At 43.8% G+C, this 25487-nt stretch overlaps 1 protein-coding gene across 1 annotated transcript in view; it reads left to right on the top strand.

The window, feature by feature from the left end:
• TMEFF2 (transmembrane protein with EGF like and two follistatin like domains 2) overlaps positions 1-8099 on the top strand; it is a 172628-nt gene extending 164529 nt beyond the window's left edge. The window contains exons 8-10 of the mRNA XM_084643609.1: positions 4-127; positions 2719-2877; positions 7814-8099. Of these exons, the coding sequence (XP_084499735.1) occupies positions 4-127; positions 2719-2877; positions 7814-7910 (380 nt within the window). The 3' untranslated portion in view covers positions 7911-8099. The remainder of the gene's footprint in view (positions 1-3; positions 128-2718; positions 2878-7813) is intronic.
• The last annotated feature ends 17388 nt before the right edge of the window (positions 8100-25487 follow it).

The raw sequence follows: 25487 nt of genomic DNA, 5'->3' as shown, positions 1-25487 counted from the left end.
CAGAGAATGCAAATAAACTGGAAGAAAGTGCCAGAGGGATCTACATTCCTTGTCCAGAACACTACAATGGCTTCTGCATGCATGGGAAGTGTGAGCATTCTACTAATATGTTGGAACCATCTTGCAGGTAATGCTTTTCCTCCAGAGCCAGTGGTGATAAGTGGAAGATGTAGAGTTGCTAATATGTGTAATCTAGATGCAGTGTGGAAAATAATTATTAGCCAAAAACCCTTGTACGGTAAAGCACCTTAGACCTAAATTATGCAGCAGAATTGCCCTGAATTATGCCACAATGTCAATCGATTATAAAAACATGAAATAACCTTAAGACATATTTAAATATTTTTAAATGCACCACAAAGGGCAAGCGTAGCCAATGGGTGCTTTTCGTTGACTTGTAGCACTGAAATCTAGTATTCCCTGATACTTTCACAATAGGCAAACCTTAAAAAGTGAAGAACTGAATGGAAGACAATTTCTTACAGCTTTGTGTGCAAGGTGACTTAGAAAGAGGACTGGGCAGAGAGGACGAGTTGTGGTTGAAGTGGGGGCAAGGAGATGAAGTGCACATTTGCTGCAGCTGTTGTTCTGAGGCATACAAGACAGGGAGATTGGAGATCCGACAGTTCCTCGGAAGCTCTGCATGGAGGGTACCAGCTCCTGCAAATCTCCCCTAGATCATGTCGAGGCTTTTGCATGCCTCCCCTTACCCTAGCCTGGAGCACAAAGCTCAGTGAGCACCACCACCACCTCTAAGACAAGATCCAGGTCTCTTAGAGTTGCTAGTGCCATTGACCTGAAAGGTTTCCCTTGTGATGCCTCTCCGTTCCACTGCCAGCAGCACCGGAGCCAGCCCAGGGGAACAACTAGACTCCCCTTTGTGGGAAATCAGACAGGGAAGAAGATAGCAGGACAGGGAAACAGCGAGGAGAGAAACAGACTTTGTATGGCAGTGGGCAGAATAAACAGGGATTTTAGTGGCAATTGGACAAATAGGTAAATTATGTGTTCATTTGCAGGGCCTTCAGTGGGTAATCTGCGTCAGAGTCCAGCACCAGATGGCCTGTACCCCACCAAGGGAAAAGTACCAAACGTGGGATATTTTTGGCATTCTCGTCCGAAAGCACAGGGAGTTCTAGCATCAGAGGGGATTTGGGGACCTCCAGGAAAGGTCTCAGCACCATCTCCTCCCACTGAGGTTAATGAGAGTTGAGGGGACTTGGGCCCACTCAGGAGGCACTCCACATCTGTCAGGATTTGGCCCAAATGGTGACAAGTTTATCCCTAAGACTTCGTTGCACATTAGCAAATAAAACATTCTGGCCTGATTCCTGTGCCACGCTATGACCACTTTGCATTGCTATGGCACAAAGAAGACCTAGACCCAGCAGGCCTGGCCCCCAGGGATCTCGTCCTTGGACAAGAGACACCAGAACTGCTCCTCCCACCTCTCTTGTTGCCCTGAGGGTGTTGCTTTAAGAAAGAGCAGGTTGAGGCTCCCCTGAGCCCCAGTGATCCCTGGCTGCCCTATGGCTACTTGGCAGCATCAGCAGCTGGTGCCAGGTGACAGCTACGTTCAGGAAACTCTGACCTGTGCCTAAGGACCACCCTAGTGCAGAGCAGTGCCAGGATTGGGGTAGCGCAAAGGCCCGTACTTAGATCTGAAACCATACAAATTCAGCTTGGACATAAGGCACACATTGTTAGTAGTGCCGGTGATTAGCATTGGAATGAGCTGATTCTCCATCTCTCTAGGTTTTCAGATCCAGACTGGAGACCTTTCTGGAAAATATGCTTTAGCCAAACACAAGTTATTGTGCTCAGTCCAGGGGGAACAGGGTGAAGTGTAATGGCCTGTGATATACAGGAGGTCAGACTAGATACCCTAATGGACCCTTGTGTCTATAAACCCTATGAATCTATTGGCTAATACCTCTTCAGAGAAGGGATCTAGGAGCTAAGGAGACTGCTGCGGCCTTGGGGCTAGGGTGATAATAGCAGCTGTGAAGCAACCGGACTTGGTGGTGCAGTGGGTGCCTGCTTTCTGCTCCCCTGGCTCCTGATGAACAGGCCTGGTGCATGGTCCAAACATTCAGGCTCTGTGGGGTATGTAGGATTTTGCCTTTTATAGGAAGTATGGGGAAAGCAATAGCTAAAGAGTAAAATAGACTATCCTAGAAGCAACCCAGTGTCATCAAAACCAAAGCTTTTCCCAGACAAACACGTTGACATAGGTTTGATGAAAAATGCATGGCTCACCTGTGAATCCAAGGGAAAAGCAAGTATCCCTGCACAGCCCTCAGCTTTTAAGGACTGTCATTCATTTCTCCTACCCTTTGTCTATCTTGTAGGCTGGACGCTCTTTGGGGCAGGGACTGTCCCTTACTGTGTGTGTGCTTAGCACAATAAGGTGCCAATGTAGGATGGGGTCTCTGGGTGCTCCCCTAATCCAAATAGTCACCACATTTAAGACATCCAAGTAGCTATGTATCTCATTATCGTAGCCACTTGGTGTTTGTGAGGTCAAGGCAGTCCTCGCGTAACCTGGAAGTATAATCTACATCCCTTTTTTAAAAAAAAAAGCCCACACAGTGTCTGCCAAGCCGTACTTTTATACACAGAACCTCCCTCTCAAGTTCTAATCAGGGGCATAGTCTGTCCCTCTGCTAAAAGGGATGCAGGAGATCTAAGTAACAGGATAAACATCTTTCACTGCAGGTGTGATGCAGGCTACACTGGACAACACTGTGAAAAAAAGGACTACAGCGTTTTATATGTGGTTCCAGGGCCAGTACGATTTCAGTACGTCTTAATAGCAGCTGTGATTGGAACCATCCAGATTGCTATCATCTGTGTTGTAGTCCTCTGCATTACAAGGTCAGTATCGCTACGTTTTTGCGATAGAAGAAAAGGGACTTGGTTTATACCCACTTGATTCTCCAGTTACACAGACTAGTACATTTGCACTCAGATAACGAATCCCACTTAATGCACTGAAGTAGGGGAAAGAATTGTTTGGTCCCAGTGCTGATTTATTGATCAGGACTGTATTTTCAATGCCAATTTATTCAGACTTAGGCCACACCAGCACATATAGCAAATGAAGTTTCACATTCTGTATTCAGATGCTTGGATAAAATATTGTTCATATAAATAAAGGGAATGTAAATGAGGCAACTGGATCAACAGTTACTAAATAAATCTACTTCTACCTGTGTATGTATTTCCAAAGAGCCCATCACTGTAGCTCCAATCCAGCAGAGCACTTGAGCACATGCATAACTTTAAGCCAACTGAAATTATTTTAATAAAGGGGACAGCACATATGCTTAAAGTTATGCATGTGCTTTGGTGTTTTGCTGGATGGGAACCTAGATAAATATCCAGATGTAATGTTGCATTTTTGTAAATAAAGAAGCGCTTATTAGCATGGAAACTGTGGCCTCAAGGTAGTTCAGAATTAAAGTGTGAAGTGTAATTATTCTTCTCAGGCCCACAAGTGCTACATACAACCTCACTGACCCAGTTTCATTGTTTCTGGAACAGTTCAGCATGAGCCCTGGCATCCGAGTTTCTCCAGGCTTTTGTCAGAAATCACCAGGTGAAACTCATTCAGCCCTCGTACAGCTCTACCGATAAATCAGATTGAAAAAGGATTTATTTCTAAACAAAAGGCAGGAAAATAAAACACAGGTATCATACCTCTATAGAAAATAAAAGCTCTAATATATCTCAGTATCAGTGTTGCACTGTCTGGTTAGAGGACAAGTGCAGCATTTGCTCCTGGAAAAGACAAAAAATGATTAATAAATCTTCCCCTGGCCTAAATGCGTAAAGCAAAATCATCTGCTGAAGCTTTGAGCTGCTTTCTGGCCAAGCTGAGTTCATCAAGTCTACTACCTTTAACAGTAGATGCCAAAAGAGGCAATGGATTATATTAAAGTGGGTTACAGGGAACATGGAGATAATTCATACCAAAAAAGAGTGTACATAAAAAAGGAGATGGAAAAATAACTGATAAATGGGAAAATGCACCATGTCATTTTCTTTTAGTGACTCTAGTTTTTTCACCTTCAGGCAACCTAGTAAGGTACAGCATGTGAGCAGGGGAAAAGATATGAATCCTTCCTACTTAACAGATTTAGATTAGGATCTGTGGTACTGCAATCTAGATGACATATCCCACTGATACTTTAATAGGTGTTAGCACCTCCCCGCATGTTCTAATGTGGTTAATTTATAAATGTTGACCTTTTTCTATAATCCCTGTGATTATCGCAAAACAGCCTCCAAACCTCACTTAACAACTTAGACTACATTTCAGATACAGAGACCTAAGTGCCCTAAGAAAAGTGCATGCAGTTTGCAACTTCCAAGAGTTCTGGTTGCAAATGCACATGTGACTGTATGATTTGCACAAGTATGGTTGAATGAACATGAGTGTATTGGGTTGAACTCCAGGACATCCCAATGCATGAACTCTTCAAAGTAGGAAAGACAATAAAAATGTGCCCAAAAATCCTTATATGAGAGAAGAAGTCAAACTTGAACCCGTTAGACTGTCTTATGGCCAAATTCTCAGTTCGTGACTTTGATTTAAGTTTCATCAGTTTGCACGAGCATGGAATTTGGATCTCTGTGTCTAAAACTTGTACTTGTGTGCCATTCGCCAATATTATTACTGATCATTTCTTTGTTACGATTATTAACATATGCATGTAGCACTGCAAATGCCTGTGGTACTTTCCAAAGCTGAGCATTTCTGAGAGGCACCCAGAGCCTCCAGCTCCCACTGAAGTTAGGAATCACAGTAGTGCTCATCCTTGTTCCTGACTGAGCCCATAGAGAGACACCCACGTGAGACCTTCCAACTTGAGAGACAAGACAAAGACGGAACAGTGTAGGTGAAGGAGGACTTGGAAATATAAGGTTATGCTCAGCATTGTCCTGTCTCTCAGCACTTTTCTTTACTGCTTTGTATTACTTAGTAATGGCAGTTTATTTGTATTTAGTTATGGCAGTTTATTGTGCAAATAACTTGATTAAAAATGAATGGATTGTGTGCTTTGCCTGCTAGGATTACACGATCACTGACTCAAGCCATCCTGTGAGCCTCAGCTGGCTAGAAGGCAGGAGGCTTGTGTTCTAGTTCCTAGTTTACATTATTTTAATGGGTATGTTCATAAATAAACATAGGTCTCATACTGAGCACATCACAAAGCTCAGTTTACTTCAGGTGGCTGAAGGAGTCAAGGACCAAGTGGCTCAACTTCAGCTCATCACTGAGTCTATGGAACCGGACTCTGTTCTGAACACACCCAAAGACACTTCATCTGAGCCGGCCACAGGTAGCATACACTTAGATCCCATATTGTACCATGTTTTACTAACTTTAGCAATTGTAGTAGTAGTATCTCAAGTTCCCTGGTACTGGTCACCTTTCTTAAACCAACTTTGTTCCCATTAGCTGGTAGTCATCTGGAGTAGAGGTTTCACTTTGCATTATAGACTCACACCGTGTATATGTTTTCATTCAAGAAATTTTGTTTCATAAAAGGAAGCCTAAGTTTCAACTCAGTCCAGTTGACTTTGGACCCCATGACCACACCGTCATTATGTGAGTTCATTGTAGAGCAACCCATTGCTTCCAGCCGGGCCATCGCTTCCATCTCATGGTCTGAATCCACTCTTGTGCTGGGAGATGGGTTTGGATCCACTGAGCGAAGGCCTTTTGTCCAATGCTAGCACACATGCCCCCACTGCCACTCATCTGATCATCTGGGGCCAACCCTCACTGAATCAATCCCTTTTCTCCCAGCCCAAAGGCACCTGTAGGCTATTTCTTTGTTTTTAGAACTTCTCAGGAGCTCCGATTCCTCCCTTTCCTTGCTTCAGTCTCAGGTGCTGTGCCATACGTTTGGTAGCTGCACAGACCAAACCTTCATCTCTGGATTGTCCCTGGAAACATTCCAACTCTGCCTAGTTACTTGTTAGTGACAGGATAAGGACCCAATTTTCAAATGTGGAGGCGTGAAGGCATATAAATCTATATTTAGCCACCTAAAGACCTGTTCAGCGCTGAGGTTTAAAAACAGGTCCCTAATTCCTTTTCTTGTTGAAAGAAATTCTGAAATCTATGTACCCACTCGCCCTGTTTAAGGATTTAGGAGTGTTTCTATTTCCAGTTGTCTTTTTGCAGCTCACTATTTTTCTACTAATACCCAAAATAAAAAGGGAATATATGTTTTAAGAGGATATTTTAACAAGGCACCAGTCACGCCCCCTGGACAGTCATCTAGGGACCTGTCATCCAGAGAATCAATGCTTTCACACACTTGTCTCTCAGCTAATATCACTCTTTCAGCTCTAATTGTTAACTCACATTTTGGCTTTAGACTTGGGTATGGAGGTTATGCTAGTTTGTTTGAGGTTTGTTTTTGTTTTTTTGGTTAACAATCTCCATTTTTGTGAAGTGGCCAGTGGTCAAAGGTCTAATGTCCATATTCATTTTTTCTGATTGGTCAAGCATCCTTGATAAACCTGACCATGACATTTTATTGAATCACTTGCAGATTCTAGGTGCACTATGATTTAGTGGTTCTGTTCTTTCTTGCTTGAGAGATTCCAGAGATCATTCTTGTGGAATATTGCAAGGTCCTATTTTGCCACCTCTCTTGTTCAGTGTGCACAAGAGGCTACTCTGGGCTATGAGGCTGTCAGTGAGCTGATGACATGTAGCTCTGTGAATCAGTGCTAGCGATGGTGCCCTAGTTCATACGAAAGGTTTGCAAATGAGTATGGGATCTTTCCTAGTCTAGCTCCTCCTACTGTTTCCTGAAAAGTGTTATATTAGTTAAGAAATAATATGCGACAGTTCACTTAAGGAATGTATTGTGTAGGACATGCCTATTACAAGGGGGCAGAGTTAAAGTTGTACTTGCAACTTTAACTTTGACATCACTTGTCTTATGAGTAGGCCTACCATTATGTCACAGAAGTCACGGAATCCATGACTTCAACTGACCTCCATGACATTTTCTGCCCCCGGGCTGCAGCTCCCAGCCCGCCCCCCCCCGGCAGCTCCTACCCCCCACACACACACACACACACTGGTGGGGGCACGCTGCAGCTATCCAGCTGGGGGCGACGGAGACTCACCGCAGCTGCCCAGCTGCAGCTACAGCAGGCAGATCCTGTAGCTGCCCAGCTGCAGCAGACAGTGGGGGACTCCACAAAGCTGCCCAGCCGCAGGGGACAACGGGAAACTCCCCGGAGCTGCCCAGCCATGGTGGGAAGCAGGGAGGCCCAACTCTGTGGGCAGGGGACCCTGCAGATCCCATTCCCCACAGCAGCAGGGGACCCCAAAGCTCCCACTGTCCACAGGGTTTGGGGACCCGGGAACCCCAACAGCAGTGGGTACTGAACCCACCTCCTCATTTTGTCAGGGATATTTTTCATGAAAGTCAGGGACAGGTCACAGGCTTCCATGAATTTTTGTTTATTGCCTGTAACCGGTCCAGGACTTTTACTAAAAATATCCATGACAAAAACTCAGCCTTACTTATGAGTGCTTAACCATGCAACCTTAGTTTTCTCTTACTGTAGTTTTTCGTATCAAGGCTGACATTTTTCACAGGAATGCAGAGAACATGGCCCAGTTGTTCTCTCTGCCACATTGCTTGGGAGGAAATCTAGTGACTGGGAGGAAGATCTGTTTCCTCTTCAGCTTCCCATCCTCATATTCTCACCCAAGCCCTTTTGTTAAGCAAATGCCTCGCTATGATTTGTGTATTTTCCCCCCTATTTCTTTCAGAAAATGTCCCAGGAGCAACAGAATCCACAGACAGAAACAAAACACAGGGCACTACAGTTCAGACAACACAACAAGAGCATCGACCAGGTTAATTTAAAGAGTGCATGTTTCCACAATGGCAAAACTAACTGCAGAGAGCTTGGACTACAAAATACAGTATTATAGACAAAAGATTAAAACAAGATCTACACATGTTGCCTTGCATTTGTGGTAATCTACACCAATGAAAACATGTACTACAGCTATATTTGATTATGTATGGATATATTTGAAATAGTATACATTGTCTTGATGTTTTTCTGTAATGTAAATAAACTATTTATATCACACAATATAGTTTTTTTCTTTTTCATGTATTTGTTATATATAATAAATACTCAGTGATGAGAAAAAAATGGCCTTAGATTTGCTGTATCTTATAGCTGTGTATAATCTTGGGATATTATAAATGGACACCAACAAATATCTTCTCATATTCCAGTTCTAGCGGCACTGTGTTAGCCTCTGCCAGACTCACTGGGTAGAGTTTTAAGAAAGTCCAATATCAAAGAAAATTATGATTACAGGAAAGATGAAGAATAGTTTATTCTATTCTGAGTAGGCATAAAATATTTCAGATCCTGGAGTCAACTACATTTCATCAGCCTTATTCCCCTTCTCCTCCATCCAGAGGTGAAAGTAAGCCAGTACGGGCCGGTACGGAGTACTGGTAAGAAAGTGACAGCCGGTACAGGCCGGTAAGCAGCCGATGTTAAAAGCGCTGCCGCGACAGCACTTTAAGCACCGTACCGGCAGGGCCGCTGATGTGGGGGCAAAAGGTCACTGACAGAGCCCCAGTCCCCCCACCTCGCCCAGGACCACGGCCACCCTGCATAACACTAAGTCCTTTAAGTTACTTTCACTCCTGCCTCCATCTTTACTTCCCCCCCGGAAGCATAGGAGTCTTTGCCTTCAAAATTAAATCATAACTGAAGGGAAAACGGAAATTCTGTATAACTGTTAGAGAAGAGCAGGGAGGATAATGTTTCTATTTGGAAATGAATGAGGTAACTGTCAAGATGAACCGAAAGCATACACATTGGTCCGGCATGCAGCAATCCTCAACTCTTGGTCACTGGGGTGAGTGAAAAATTGCTTCTTTTTGATGAGTGAAAATTATTAGCTAAAAAAAGTTAATAACATAATCATAGCTGAATGCCAGAGCTGTTTGTTCCTCATGAACATGTTGATATAATGTATTTTTCTTCAAGGAGAAGGTGAAAACCAGTAACAAAATATCTCATGAATAACTTTCTGGATAATCCCACTCCATTACGTGTAATGGAACTCAGAGTATGATTATACCTCAGGAAAATAGGGAAATGCATTAGGTTGCACATCCACATGATGGACAAGATATTAAATTATTCCCACAGCAGCTTGAGAGCCTTTGAGACTTACTCGTTCAGAAACCAACACTATTCTGCTTTGTTTTACAAAGTGGGGGATTTTACAAACTGTGAAGATGAAAAGGTTATATTTAAAGGTCAAAGTCTGATACCCTTACTTGTGTTCAGTAGCATTTTACTCCCTATGTACTGTTCCATTGACCACTGAAGTGAGGTACTGTTCATTATAAGTAAGGGTATGAGAATCAGACCCTGAAGAAATTGAAAAATAAGATCATTATAGTACTCCCCTCCAAATGAATGTAGCATTGGCCTAGAGGAAAACACCCTGACAAGGATTAAGAACTGTTTCACCATAACAAAGGGCATCTGGAATCATTTTCAGCCTTGTTGTTAACTCCACTGGCTTACATGAAATTCCCTATTCTATACATTATTAGAGGCACTATGGGTATTAAGGTGCAAGGCTACAGTTTCTCATCATTTATTTTAGTTACTGTTAGTAACTGGTTTCAGGGACAGGCCATTAGAGTTGATTATTTCTATGGCCTCTTACAAGTTATCATTTCTTTTCTGTTGTTGTTCCTAAACCTTTTAAAATATCTTTATCGTGTGTTGGGCACATGGCCTGGGATTGTGTCTGGTTAATTAATAAAACAGGTTGGCAATAGGTGTCTACAGTTTCATGGTCTTTGCTGATAGAAGGGTGTGTGTAAGTACTGTGGTCTCCGTTATTTTCAGGTAGTGGGGCAGATTATGAAGTAAGGTTTTTCAGAGTAAATGACTGGCAGTTTGTTGCTGAGCTGAGAAACCATCTGCTTCAAAAAGTTGTTAACTCTGTGGGGGGGGGGAGTTTTGGTACATCCTTGTTCACAACTGATCTTCCATTTCTGTGTCTGTCAAAGATTATTTTCCAATTAGAAAAACAGGAACCAAGTTGAGTGAGCATGAATAGCATCATGACGGTGAACAGGTGTGTCCCTGCCATCGGTAGCACCTGACTGCTTCTGTGCTCAAAAATGGGAAAATAAATCCAGCATAAAGTACATTTTCCATTGTCCCAATAACAGCCATTATTCCAACAGAATAGCTCTTCCACTTGGAGGATCAACAGCAGACAATATAACATGTATTCCCTGCAGTAGGAGCATCTAAAGCAGGAGTATGAGGATTGAATTGAGTATCTTGGCAGCCACCACAGATCACAGAAGGGAACTTTCAAAAGTTCCCTTAATTGAACTAGTGTACCTGTAGGGTTCTAACACCCTTCCTAAGCTTTGTTCAACAGCTAGATACTACACGTATGGCAATGAACACTCCAGAAGAGCCTAAAAGCCATTGTATTAGAGATAAATTCAAGCAACCAACTGAATCTGGAGTACAGAGACCTCATCGATTTGTAGGGTTCCAATCTGGGGTGTTGTTTTTTATCCAAAGTTCAAATTTCAACCCTCCAGCCTTTCACCAACAACAAAAAGTCTGGGAACAGTTGGAGCTGGAGTACTGATATCTGTCCATGGCTAATGCACACATAAAAAGTAAGGTACTAGAATAGCTGCATCTATTTATAAATTGATATATCTAGATAATATATACACATGCGATAAATGTACTGTAAGCCCCACTATTTTCAAACTGGTCTGCCTAAAGTTAGGCATCTAAAGCCATATTTAGGCATTTATCTAAGTGGCTGAGCACCTGCTGCTCCTGTGACTTCAGTTCCTACTGCAGGTGCTCAGCACTACTGAAAATAAGGCCACTTATTTAGGCTCCTAAATATGGGCTTGTGGGGGAGAAAGGTAAAATATGCACAGAGCACTTGCGTGCCCAGCTCCCACTGAAAGTGAAAGTACCCTTGGGCCTTTGACGGGCTCCCTACAGATACCTAACTTAAGGTGTGCAAGTCTGAAAATATTGGTCTCTGTGTTTGCCTTTTTCTCTTGTTCCAGCTACAGCTTAATGAAGGTGATGGAGGTTTCACCCCAAAACTGAGCCAGTACCTGTAGCAAGCTCAGTGGCTTTTTATTTTTTCCGAGTTGCTTTCAAATAAAACTTATTATCTGAATAGTTTGAGCAGAGAGATGGGAATTTTTTGGGCAGATTTAACTTAACGAGATTAGACGAGGTGGTGCTGGCATCTGGTGTGTTTTGGACCATTTCCGTGAGTGATGCTCCATCCTGAGCTGGGAGTAATGTAAATGAGTTCGTTTGGCATTTTGCAGCTTGCCCACTGGCTCCGCCATCTAACGCTAGACAAGTTAAGAATGCAAATACATGCGGCGCTCACTGCTCACAGTTTTAAATACTGCATTTGGCATTTTTCATAGGACGCTTTCACACAGCTGTGATGCTGCAATAAAAGAGGCTGGCTAACAGCACATATTTGTTATGCAGAAAGCATGGCAGGACAAAGGCAACATATAAAGCTGTTTGTGAGGAAGAGCAGCTCCACTCCCATTGTAATCATGAGGGCAGAAGGATGGTTTTGTAGTTAAGGCACCACGAGGGGAGTCAAAAGATTGGGTTTCAACTCCCAGCCCTGCCACTGGCTTCCCTTGTGACCTTGGGCAAGTGGCTCAGTTTCACTGCACTTCAGTTTTCCATCTGTAAAACAGGTGGTTGTACAGTGATTAGCACAATAGGGCCTGATCTTGGCTGAAGACTCTACGTGCCTCTGCAATACAAATAATAAGGATACCACTACATACAGGTTATGTAGGAATCGTGACAAGACAGAGGCATTGTATGAGCCTGTTGGGTGCACGAACAGCTCCACCCTCCTTGTAATGCCATTCTTGGCAGCCAAATACTGCTATTACAAGAGCAATTCGAATGGGGTTTGATGTGAATGGGCCGTGGAGCCAAGGTATCATGGACTTGCAGTATGATGGCAAAGTGCATTAGCAAAATAGGAGCTCTGCTCGCCAGTGTTCAGGGAAGACAAATTCGGTATTGGATTGCCTGGAGACGTATGGCTCAAAGCTGCCAAGCAGAGCAGACTATTCAGAAGAATTGTTTAGGTTGGAAAAGACTGGGGGGGTGAGAGGAAAAAACACCTTTCTTAGAAGTTCAAGTTACGAAAGAAATAGGAGGGGAAGTGCAAATGTTCATCACATCAGTCCCTTCCACTGCTTGAAACGGAGCAAGCTAGTTCAAGTGTTTGTGCCTTATAGCACAGAGGAAAGAAGTGGGATTTATAATTAAGCAATGGCTAGGCTTTAAATCTTAAAGCCTAAATCTTCCTCACAAACAATTAGTGACATGTCTCCCTCCCCCACGACAGACATTTTTACTGTGCACCTATTCCAGGCAGATGTTTCTTTCTTTTTAACTAAGAGGTGCATGAATGTTCACTTACACCATTATAGTAATACACAAGTTACAGAAAATTATCGCCCCGGTCTAATTAAAGTCATCTGCATATATGAGGGGCAAGAACATTTACTTTTAGCCGTTATGTTGTTTAGCTTGTCTACCGCTCCAGGACCGATAACTCCATTATGGCAAATAAAAGCATACTGTAGAGACAGAGTGTTTTGTAATATATTCTCCTTGCTTCTTTCGGAAGGAATCCTGTTATCTGGATCACAAATGTCTAGAGCTGGGCAGTGCATGATGAGCTCAGTTTTGCTGCAGCTTACCAGATACCAAGTTGGAGTGTTCTGCAGCAAAGATCCAGACACGCAGTACTGCACACCGTCCACAGTGCAAACTCTGGCTCAGGGGCTGGTCAGGAGGTGAGTGGAGTATATCGCTGCCGCCTGTTTTCCAGACGCCGCTCTGAACATTTCATCTTCAAAGCGTTCTCCAAAGCGTCTTTGAAAGCAAAATGATTAAAGGCTATCTTGTCTCTCATCCTACATCAGACATATCTCTACCCCCTCATTTTTCACCCCCGATTATACATGCAGCTTTAGATTAGGTGTTATAATCCTAGAATTAAAAGTGACGTTCATTACCACACATCAAAGTGAACTCCTTGCATTGGCCTTTCATTTATGTGTGGGTGTGGTTCTGTGAAGGATCTGTGTGGCGTAAAATAACTGAAAACAGTATGGCCCTGATATTCGGAGGCATTGAGCATTCCAGTAGGCATCAGCAGGAACTGTGGGTGTTCCGCACCTTTAAAAAACAGGCGCCAAAAGCTAGTTTTGATATTTAGCTGATCCATGGGAAAGGGCTACCCCAAACGTCTAGGGCCTGTTAAATCAGCCTCTGTGTAATACACACTCTGATATTGCATTATGTGCCCATCATGTAAATGATGGTCATTATGATATATTTACTGTTAAGTTATGACCTGCAGGCTCATTTCACTGAAAAGCCTTTAAGAACATCCAAGGGTAGGACTCTCAAGGCCAGACGTACCTGTTCAATTTGAGGATCATGGGAGCTGTGAGTCTTAAAGCTGTAAACCTGACATTTTGAAATAAAGTGTGTATTGCATTAGGTGTGTTTGGTTTATTGTGGAATCAGTTTAATTAACAGTTTTGTCACAGCTGGAGGGCTGTTGAAAACAAAAATCCATTTGACAACAATTTTTTAAAATGGATTTTTACAATACTGACTGTGAGCCACAAAGCAGTAAAATATGCGGCAGTCTCACACAGAAGCAGCTAAGACTGCATACTAAAGAGCATGTTAGGAATCTGTTTTATAAAGCTAAATAGATGGCATTAACCATAGCGGGAACATAAAAAGGATGTCCTGTATAGAGCAGTTTCGGAAACCCATGAGCAGTTTGAGGCTTTTGATGCTCAAACCCCATATAAGGCCTTGGCATTAGCCTTTACTTGTTGTTTTTCCTCCCCTTCTTCCTCCCCCGCACCATATAGCTTAGGTCTGACCTTTTTCTGCGTGGTAGGTGAAGTCATGAAGTACTTATGCAAATGACAAGCCAGAAACACCAAGAGAGCAAGGGGGGGGGGACCCGCATTTTATTAAAACAAATGACCAGTGCCAACAAGTACAGAAGCAACGCTAGCTAGAGCCACCCTATGCCTCATTTTTCTCAGCTCAAAACACTTTGACCTTTCGCCGCCCAAACATGAAACAAGAACCATTAAAAGGTGAAAAATGTTAGCACAATGGAGTAACACCTCATAAACACGCTGTGAGAGGAGCGTTGAAAGAGGCTTGCTTTACATCGGGTCAGTCATAAATGAAGTGTAATTACTCAGTATAAATTCCTGCTTCTAAATGCAAATGGCCATGATGGAACATTACCTTCCGCTGTGGAACAGGGGCACTGTTGAGTTTTATGGCATGATGCTTTCAACTGAATGTGGAAGGGCTGAGAGGTGAACAACAGCAGTTTAATGTGACCTGAATTCAAGGCTCTAGCTAGTGCTCACTGCACGGTTTACATTTTCAAATAAAAAGGACGTTTGTTTAAAGGTTAATAAAAAATGGTTAGTGGTCACAGGGCACTGATTCGGTGTCTGACAGACACAAAATGTGCTACATGGAGCGGCTGCATGACATCACAGAAGAGTAAACCCATTTTTGTTGCTTACGTGTCTAGTCTGTGTTTGCAAGTTCATTCTTAATAGAGTTACATGTACTAGGTTCATTTTCACTGTACCACGTGGGCTGGGTGGATTCTAGTAGCTACTAAAGACTGAATGAACGGCTTTGGAAAGCAGGTTGGTCTAATGGGGCCTGGAAATGCAGCTGGGGAAATGGAATAGCAAACTACAGAGTAGCAAACTGCAGTCATCGGTGTCCTTGCGAAAAAAGGGACAGGTTTATTGCTTTCAGTTGTTCAAGATCAGCCACTTTAGCAGAGAGATGCCGGTGGCAATGATGATATCATGAGCTGTGCTCTAATCTTACCCCGCATCGTTTTTATATACTTATCACATCGCAACTGCACTGCATGAAAGGGTGGGGTTGCAGTTTTTCCTAATGAAGTACTGATCTTTGAGCTATAGGTGGCGGTATTCACAAATGGGTGGTGGAGAGCCACAGCTGCGCTGGCTGCTCGCTCACCTTTGGGCCAGTGGTCTGCAAGGAGCTGAGTTCATGCCTCACTGTCCTACTTCTGCCATGTTGCTACAAGAACTCAGCCAAGCAATCATGGCGAGGTTGAGCAGACATGGTGGGGGAGCTGATTCTAGTGATAGTTTAAAAATGTTTAACCAATTTGAAACCATCAGGTTGTGCATATCGAACCTGAGCTGGAATCGCTGGTGTCAATGGGAGTTTTGCCATTGACTTCAACAGGAGCAGGGCATAGCCGATGTAACTGTAGCACCCTCGTGGCCAAGATGGAGTCTGCTGTGCAGGGTGCTCTGACCAAGAGAAGGCGTGTGCAGAAACGCAGCAGGGAAAGTCCCTTCCACCCCAGGGGCACCTGTTCCAAACCCCCCCAGAGTGAACACACAGGCAAAGTACAATGAATATAGGAGGGGGAAATGTTTATTTACAGAGGTATGATAGGAGAAAAACAACAGGGGGGAATATAGGGGAGCGGTAAAATGGGATTGCATTCAACTCAAGGCCCCCACAGACCTAGTGGTACCACAGTCTGAAAGGACAGGCACCGAGCAATGTGGCTGCACACTGAGTTCAAGCATCCTGGGCAAAGTTCGAGTCCAGTGGTGAGTCTTGGGTGCTCCTGGTCATCTTCAGCGCCAGTAAAATGCCCCCAACAAACCCCTCAGTGCCCTCTTCCACCGCTCTCTGCAAAGCCACACAGAGCGACCACCTCCCGCCTTATTCCCAATGCAAAGTCACCAGCCCCAGTACTGACAGCCCCGTGCAGCTTTGGGCAGCAGTGATACTGGGTTCAGCTCTGGTCTGTCCTTCACAGGTGATTCCTCCCTGGCACAGTGCTCCCCCTAGCGCCTGTCCTGGGGTGTCCCCAATCGGCCGCTCTGTCCCTCCCAAGCCTCAGGCAGGTTCTTGACTTCTTCACTCTGTGAGGGCCTGCTTGCTGCACCCCTTCCGTCTGCAGCTCCAGACACACACATCCTGTTGCTCTCTCTCCTCCCTCTCGCTCTCTCTCTCTCTCTCTGCTCCCCCAACAGCACTTCCCTCCTCAGGAAAAATATTTAAAGGGGCCCTGCTCTCGCTAAACCCCAAAGGGGTTACCCTAATTTAGGTGACTGTGCACTGTAGCATCAGTAGCCCTTCTCCGGCCCTATCTTCTCCATCAGACTGTTTGGGCAAATCATTTGATGAATATTGTTTTCAATTATATTGTAAGCGCTTGGCGGCAGGGACTATAGCGTCCTGTGTGTTTGTACAATACAGCACAATGGAGCCTCCATCCTGACGGGGGCTTTTGGCCATGCACATTGCAAAAAATCAATAACAGCAATTCTGCAGCTAGAAAAGTTAATTGTAAATGAGCATGGGATGCTTTAGTACCATGCAGGTTGATTGGCTAGTACTATACTGTAGTAGCTGTCTGGCTTGGTATGTGGCCTCAGACGCCTGTCTTTAAACACTGCTAGCAGATTTGCTAGACACATCCAGCAATAGCCAATGCTTGCTTAAGTGGTTGCCATAATGCATCAACACAATGCTATACTTAATAACCTAATGCTGTTTTGTTGGTCTGCAGAAACGAGTGCTACTCATGCTCCCTGAACACTGTTGTCTGCCAATCTGTGAGCAAGGGCCCCTCAAGGCCAAGATAACAGTGGGCCCGTTTACCCGAAAGCCATGCGCTGCATTATGAAATGGGAGGGCGTAGAAATGAATGGAGGATCCTGCCACATTCATGGCTCTGGGGATTCCTTTCACTTGTATCTGTAGGGTGAGAACTGAAAACTCTGCACCTCCCTTCAGCTGCCCAAGCCCACCCACCCCACCTGAGGGGATGCATCGCCTACAATTTCCTAGCAGCTCAGGCAGTCATCCCCACTGATTTCAAGGAGATTGCTTGTGTAACCCACACACCTTCTGGCACAGAGAGAGAGAGAGAGAGAGAGAGAGAGAATGAGTCTGCTCTACAGCCATAGCTAACAGCCAGCTGGCTTTTAGCTCATGTGGCAGAGGTCTCGGTTTAGTGCTCTGACACATCGTTGGCAGGCACAAAGATGGCTTAGCGTTTACATTGTTTTCTGAGTTGGGTGAGCTGCTGTTCTTTTGTTGGTCTGGGCCTTGTTTCCATTTCTCATTGGGATTTATCAGGGGAGTGGGCAGACACATTGCGCTTGCCATAAATTTCGTTTATTAAACGTTGCTGAAGGTGCCCCGAGGTCTGTGGCCATGTGTGCCAACAAATAGAAATTGTTATTCCGATGGTTATTATTAGTAATAGTCATTTTTATAGCGATACATCAAGCATCCAGATGCCTTTCCATCTTCTAAACTCTGCAATGCCAACGCAAATCTATTATGCAGACAGATGAGTCCAGCTACTGCCTTCTATACTATGTAAGCAGAACAATTGCAGCGATAGTTAAAAAAATTAAAAGATGAATGAAGGAGAGGGTCATAGTTCAATAACAATGAATTGAGTAGGGCATAAAAAGACAACAGATTAGAGAAGGTAACATTTTAGTTTAAGAGTTCCATCATTATTAATTCATTTGATGTTCATTATGATAATACCAATCATTTGAAATTCATTTGGTGTTTAGGTGGATGTCATCTCGACTTCTATAGGAATTCCAATATAATTCAGCATTAATGTGCTATTAAATATTGTCACCAGCTACTACCTTCATTACACCACTGGCATAAAATAGTCTTGCTTTTTTTGTTCTTTTAAATCAACTGCCAGTGTTTATTTTGCTTTTATCTTTATTAGGGCTTTAAAATGTAATGTTTCTGATTAAAAATGCTCCTTATGCTCCATTAGTGCTGGTGTCTTTGACAGTATCAAAAATATGCAAATAAAGGGTTTTTAATGGTGATTTTTCATTTTGTTACTGTCATTTGACTGAAAAACAGCTAAAGATGTTTCAGCTTATCACTTACAACAGTGAAGTTAGTGCGCTGATATTTATGCTCAGTGCAGATGACACAGAAGCAAATATGTATGAAAGACCATCTGTACTATGTTGATTCCTTTCTTATGGGCACAATAGATGTTTTTCCAACTCATTTACGGGAGCAAAACTACATTGGGAAGAAAAAAATGCCATTTTTCTAGGAATGGGAGGGCATGCTTTGACAGATTTTTTTTTAACGTTGTCGGTTCACAATTCAGCCCTTGGCTGAAATTTTTTTCGGTTTATATTCTAGTATAAAGGGAACTAGTCGCACCCCTTAACACTTTAGAAAAGATTCTTGCAGCCTTTTCCTTAAGAAGCTCTCCCACCTTTGTTGGTTACAGCTGTGCTCTGAGACGGAACATTTTCAGGCGACAGCGGCGCCTCGCCTTTCTCCCAGGAAATGCTCTTCGCTTTCTCCTGAGATAGAAACCGTTTAAAAAAATTGCTGGTTCGCTTCTCTCACTTTCATCCCAAAAATGTTGCGAGCCTGGTAAATAATACACGGACATTCTAAGGCCACAAGGAGGCCCCCACCAAAGTGGTAGCAACAACAGCACCCACTGGACTCAAAACACCGGGGACAACGGCTGCAATGAGCGACTGGAGGGTAAAGAAAGCTGGCATAGGGTCAGCACTGGCCTCAGTCGCTCATCCTCACCCACCCAAGGGTGCCACATGGGACAGGGGCTCCCAACTCCTGGTGCAGAGAGAAAGCCAAAGCAGTTTGGCCTCCCCACCCTCCAGAACCACCCCAGGATCCAGTACCTGGACCCAGAAGTTCATTCTCTCCTCTGAGGATCTCTTCCTACCAGCTACGAGTGTTCGTTCTAGAACTCAGGCAGTAGCTGCAGTGAAGATGGTGCAGGCTTGCTGGGAGCAAGGGGTTGTTATAGTTGGACCTCGCAGGACTTACTTTTACCGTATTACTTTCTCTTTTAATTAGAACATTTTAATGCAAAAAAAAAACCTACATTAAAAGAACATTATAATGTCAAGCACCTGAAAGTTAGAAAATGCTTCCTTTACACTTGCCCATGGACCTTCCTTCTATTTATGAATTACAGACCCGTTTTTTTAATGACAGAGTCGCAGCTCATTATTGCCACAGGACCCCTGCCTCAGGCAGTGCACAGCATGAGGGCACCTAGGGGCTGGGACAACTGTAAGTCTGGCATTGCCTATCTTTCAGGTGCTTGACTCTGCAACCTAAATAGCATTCCTTACATTTTAAAAAAAGATGGTAAATTCAATTTAAACTCCAGATTAACTGAGATGCAAGTGTTAAGGTTTACACTCTGTATCAGCAGTGACACTAAATGGCCCGGGGTCCTCTTGCTCTCAGCCACGTGACTGCACACCAGTTATAGACCTTCCCTGGCAGACCATACTCAACTTTACTCCGCTCCTTAGCTGCAGAAGAGCCTTGTTGTCAGGACCACCGTGCACCTGCAGCTGCCACTGACTGCAGTGGAAGTTGCTGGTGCTCAGTGCTGGTCAGGTGGGATTCTTCAAACAAAGCCAGAACGGCGACTCGCTGAAAAGTAGATGGTAGGTGGGGCATGCTGTGCAGCTGGAACTAATCTCAATGAGGCAATAAAAAAACTCTTCTTTCAAAGCTCTCAGAGCACTGTCTAAGGGTAAGAGTGAATCGTACAAGCCTCACTTTACTAACGGGGAAATTCAGACATGAAGAATTTAAATAATTTGACCCAAACCATGCAGTGAGCCAGTGGAAGGCCCTGATGTCTGCTCCTGAGGGCTAATACGGCCTTTCTTAATGGGGCCCTCTCATTAATCTTAATGGGGCAGCAGTTGGCTTTCATTTTAAAAAGTAGCGCTCTAGCTATTCAGGTTGCATAGAGAAACCCTTCAATGCATAAAGCAAGTGTCTCCAGCGCAGAAACGGCTGCCTCCTTTTGCAGAAAGCCTGAAGAAACAGCTCCGAGGTGTGAACTGCCCCATTCATTTCCATGGGTACCAACTCAGAGGACAGCGGTGACACCTAAAATGTCCATACTGCTCATTATTCCGCTGCTTGTCAAAGCACATAGGAAAGGAAAGCTGGTTCCTAGTAGGAAGAAATGCAACGGCGAGCATGGAAGATGCACACAGGAAGCCAGACAAGGCATGATGGGTTTCAGATTTGAAGCTCCTCCCCGCCTTCAGGCAATATTGATCAAAGGCACTTCTGACCTACTGTATTAGCATAACACTGCCTTTGGTATGCGCCCAGCTGCACTACTGGGCAAGCTAAGTACTATCTCACCACACGGCTGTTCCTCCGCAGCCTCAAAGCAGGAGTCTCTCCAGAAAATGGGTTAAACAACTATAAAGGGAGAAGTTGATTAACTTTATGGAAACCAGAGACAGCCAAAACCCACTATACCACACACGACTCTAACTATATCACATTAAACACACGTGCACCTGAAATGAAAAAAAGGGAGGTCTCTGCCACCGCAGAGGTGAAGTAAGGTCTCACCTTGGGCTCAGAGGGAGTGGGTCAGGGAGGGTGTGAGCTAAAGGGATCCTGCTGACATGGGAACGACCACAACTGATGCTGCCCAACATGGAACTCGGCCTGTCCTTTAGAAACACAGAGGACGGGAAACAGCATCCCTGCCATGCTCAAGAAAATCTGCCCTGTGGCACCTGATGTGGCTCATTTAGTCTATGCCTCAAAGGATATGTGAAACAAGCTCCTCCTACGTGGCTCAGTCAATACCAAACAGGGCAGATTCTCCTGTCGCTCATCCAGGCATAACCTCTCTGATTTACATGGGAGACTAGGAAGGCCCTTCATAGAGGAATTTTCCACTTAATTAAAAGCATGGGATGAATATGAATACTTCAGATTAGCAGAACCTGGCAGTTTTTACTAGCTTGTCATTTCTTAAGGATTCCTATTAAGTCAAACACATGGCAAAGATTAAAGAGTTTATTAATGTTATTAGAGCTGAGATAAAATGCCATGCCTGGCAGGGTCGCTCCTCTCCCCATTTAATGAAAACATTTTCATCACGCTCTGCATCTATTATACCAAAGCTTCATTTCAGAGGTTCTATGATGATTTCATTTTAATTAGAAGAGCTGTACCGACCACCTGCAAGTAATATAGTTAAAATGCCTTATGGAGCCTTTCGCCTCACCCCCCCCAGCAGGTAAATGTTCTTCCAGTTGTATTTGTGGAGAGCAAAAGAGAGTGAGTGAGTGGTGTCGTGCCAGTCAGGGGAAATTTTAGAGGCGCTGTGTTAACTGCATGTAGGTTTTCCAGGCTGATGTGCTCCAGTCACCGAGTCGTGCGTCTCTTTCGCTACCTCGTCCCCATCCCATCAACCCCTCCCCTGCCCAGTATTCTTTCTGACAATTGGACCAATGTATAAGTGAAATCCAGCTTGCCAGCTCGGGACAAGGGTGTGGGGCTGCTGTGCGGGCTCCAACCTGCTGCCATACTTGTTGCATGGGGTACAGAGACCATTGGAACAATGAACCGGTGGATCCATGGCCCATCCCCTTCCTGCCCTCGTTGCAGCTGATTCAAAGCCCTCTCAAATCAATGGAAAGTCCCCACTGACTTTAATGGACTTTGGGGGGGGGGCCCCACCAGAAACCCATTTCTAAAGTGCATAGGAACCCCTGTGAGTCTGCTCCACCAGCAGACTCCCAGTGCAGCTCTTCCATGAGACTCAAGTGGCACAGAGGACTTTGCCCTGGTCTGCACATCATGTGAATTTCACCCAGAACAAATAAAGAATGTCATCCCTCTCCAAGAGGAGCCCCTGTCAGGGCCTTGCAGGTCAGCTTCCCATTAGAAGAGAAATCGGTGAGGTGGCATCTAGGAATTAGCGCAACTTCTTTTATTGTCACTTTCCACCAGTTCTGGAACAGAAGGGGTCACAGTTAATGTGCAGGCAAGCCTCTCTGACAGGAATCTCAGCCCAAGCACCAACGCTCACTTCTGCAGAAGCATCTCCGCCTCAAGGTTTGACTCAGTTTAGCAAGATTCAGGCAGAACGCTCGCACGGCTTGACACAGCTGCACCAGGAAAGATTTCAACAAAGATCAAAAACTTGCCCACCTGCTAAGAAAAAAGCTCTTGCAGGATTATGTGCAACAGTGCCTCTGAGGACTCCTGCGGTAACAATAACAAACAAATTAAGAACTAATTAAGGGGAGGGGGAGGAGAAAACACAATTAAGAGACTAGTTCAGTTTAAAAAAAAAAAGGTCCATGATGCCCTTGGCTGGGAAGTGCTGTTTTCCAGGCATCTCTGATAAGTATTTTTTTTAAAATGACATAAAACAAGAATCCAAATATATTCTTGCTGTAACACCATTGGCTTCACTGTGCTTACACCAAGGGTGAATATGGCCCATGAGATTCAGTGCTGCAGTAGTTCCAAGCAGCACTGTGTTGTTTCATTTGCCAGGAAAAAAATGGGGAAATGATTACATTTAGACAGAGCAATGACTGAGCTACATTTACCAAAAAAAGAAGCAAACAAACTTGAATTGTGTCTTCCAGCTCTAGACCTTATAATTACATTCGCAATGCAAGCAGCACCGAAGTGTGCTTTTTTAAAAAAAACCCACATTTCTAGTAACCTGATTTAATTTGTTAATTTATTCACAAAAAGAAAAGGAGGACTTGTGGCACCTTAGACACTAACAAATTTATATGAGCATAAGCTTTCGTGAGCTACAGCTCACTTCATCGGATGCATTCAGTGGAAAATACAGTGCGGAGATTTATATACACAGAGAACATGAAACAGTGGGTGTTACCATACACACTGTAACGAGAGTGATCACTTAAGATGAGCTATTACCAACAGGAGAGCGGGAGGAGTGGAGGGGAGGAAGAAAACCTTTTGTAGTGATAATCAAGGTGGGCCATTTCCAGCAGTTGACAAGAAAGTCTGAGGAACAGTGGGGGATGGAGGGGGATAAACATGGGGAAATAGTTTTACTTTGTGTAATGACCCATCCACTCCCAGTCTCTATTCAAGCCTAAGTTAAATGTATCCAGTTTGCAAATTAATTCCAATTCAGCAGGTTCTCATTGGAGTCTGTTTTTGAAGTCTTTTTGTTGTAATATTGCGACTTTTAGGTCTGTAATTGAGTGACCAGAGAGATTGAAGTGTTCTCCAACTGGTTTATGAATGTCCCTACTCTACTTGCGCTATATTGATGACATCTTCAATCATCTGGACCCATGGAAAAGAAGCCCTTGAGGAATTCCACCATGACTAACACGGCTGCTACTCTGAACCCCTTAATTTATTCAGTAACTCGATGTATTGTTAATTTATTTTTGCGAATAAGACATTGTCACTTTAAATACTAACATTCAGATTTTTTTAGAATGCTTCTGCCAGCCAGTGTCTGTGTGACCTACCAGAGCCTGTTTTGTATTGTACGAGCATTTAAACCTTTATTACCATTTGTCATAAATATAAAGGGAAGGGTAAACCCCTTTGAAATCCCTCCTGGCCAGGGGAAAGCTCCTCTCACCTGTAAAGGGTTAAGAAGCTAAAGGTAACCTCGCTGGCACCTGACCAAAATGACCAATGAGGAGACAAGATACTTTCAAAAGCTGGGAGGAGGGAGAGAAACAAAGGGTCTGTGTCTGTCTGTAGTCGTCTTGGCCGGGGACAGAACAGGAATGGAGTCTTAGAACTTTTAGTAAGTAATCTAGCTAGGTATGTGTTAGATTATGATTTCTTTAAATGGCTGAGAAAAGAATTGTGCTGAATAGAATAACTATTTCTGTCTGTGTATCTTTTTTGTAACTTAAGGTTTTGCCTAGAGGGGTTCTCTATGTTTTTGAATCTAATTACCCTGTAAGATATATACCATCCTGATTTTACAGGGGGGATTTCTTTATTTCTATTTACTTCTATTTTTTATTAAAAGTCTTCTTGTAAAACACTGAATGCTTTTTCATTGTTCTCAGATCCAAGGGTTTGGGTTTGTGGTCACCTATGCAAATTGGTGAGGCTTTTTATCCAACATTTCCCAGGAAAGGGGGGGTGCAAGTGTTGGGAGGATTGTTCATTGTTCTTAAGATCCAAGGGTCTGGGTCTGTAGTCACCTAGACAAATTGGTGAGGCTTTTTACCAAACCTTGTCCAGGAAGTGGGGTGCAAGGTTTTGGGAAGTATTTTGGGGGGAAGGACGCGTCCAAACAGCTCTTCCCCAGTAACCAGTATTAGTTTGGTGGTGGTAGCGGCCAGTCTAAGGATAACGGGGGTAATATTTTGTACCTTGGGGAAGTTTTGACCTAAGCTGGTAAAGATAAGCTTAGGAGGTTTTTCATGCAGGTCCCCACATCTGTACCCTAGAGTTCAGAGTGGGGGAGGAACCGTGACACCATTAAACAATGTAACTCCATACAGTTTGCAACTTCATCTCAACTACCCTCCAAGACTACACTTTGAAAATATACCTTTAAGAGCTGAAGAGCAGATATAAAATCATCACTTGTTGCCGAGCAATAGCCATACCATCACTTATGGTAGGTTTAGTCTAAACACAAATGTAAAATCAGTAATGAGTATAGCCACGTCATGGCTTCCATTCCTGGGGGTATTGTTTGCCTTTGATTAATGGTTTCATACTTCTTTAATTTTTTTGTCCAATCTTAGAGACATTAACAGAACTCAAATATAAAAACCCCTGGCCAATAAACTAATGTCTAATTTTCAGAAGCAATGAAATTATTGGTGCCCTGTTATGACACTGAGGGTAACTCAAATGCAAGTCAAGGTCATCAGCATGAATGCACATTGAGGCTGAAGCTAAATTAATGCTGCCTCAGCATTTCAGGATTCAGACTTTTTTTAAAAAATCCATCCTTCTTTCTTGCAATAAATGATAGATTAGCAGGAGAAAATAAGATTATATTTGGCGTGCCTTGAGGACTTCCTGAGGCTGTTCCAAAACCCAAGAAAGGCCCTACAGCCAAAAAAAAGTCATCTCTCAGAGCTTCCTATTACTAGACTGTACTGCAACAAATAACCTTTATGATTTGCATATGTTTCTGTGGCTGTACATTTACATTACTGTAACCCCGCTAACACGCTGATTGCTAAGAAGCGATTTGAAGCTATGCTCCTGGCTTTGCTTTGCTGGTTGTATTTGGTGGCCAGCTACTTTCTGCTTTCAAAACTGTGGCAAGCCAACGTGCTAACAGAAATTCATTAGCCCTAGCTTTGACTGACAGCTGACAGGGGAGACTACATCAGCAGTCCTGTACGTCGTGTCCACGATGCCATAGCTGTAGGCACACAACTCATTCATAAAAGCTGGTGACAGAGCTTGCAATCAAGAAGAAT

Source organism: Lepidochelys olivacea, assembly GCF_965140295.1.
Source record: "Lepidochelys olivacea isolate rLepOli2 genome assembly, chromosome: 11".
NCBI lineage: Eukaryota > Metazoa > Chordata > Testudines > Cheloniidae > Lepidochelys > Lepidochelys olivacea.
The sequence above is the reverse complement of the archived record's forward strand: the minus strand, read 5'-3'. Positions and strand labels throughout refer to the sequence as shown.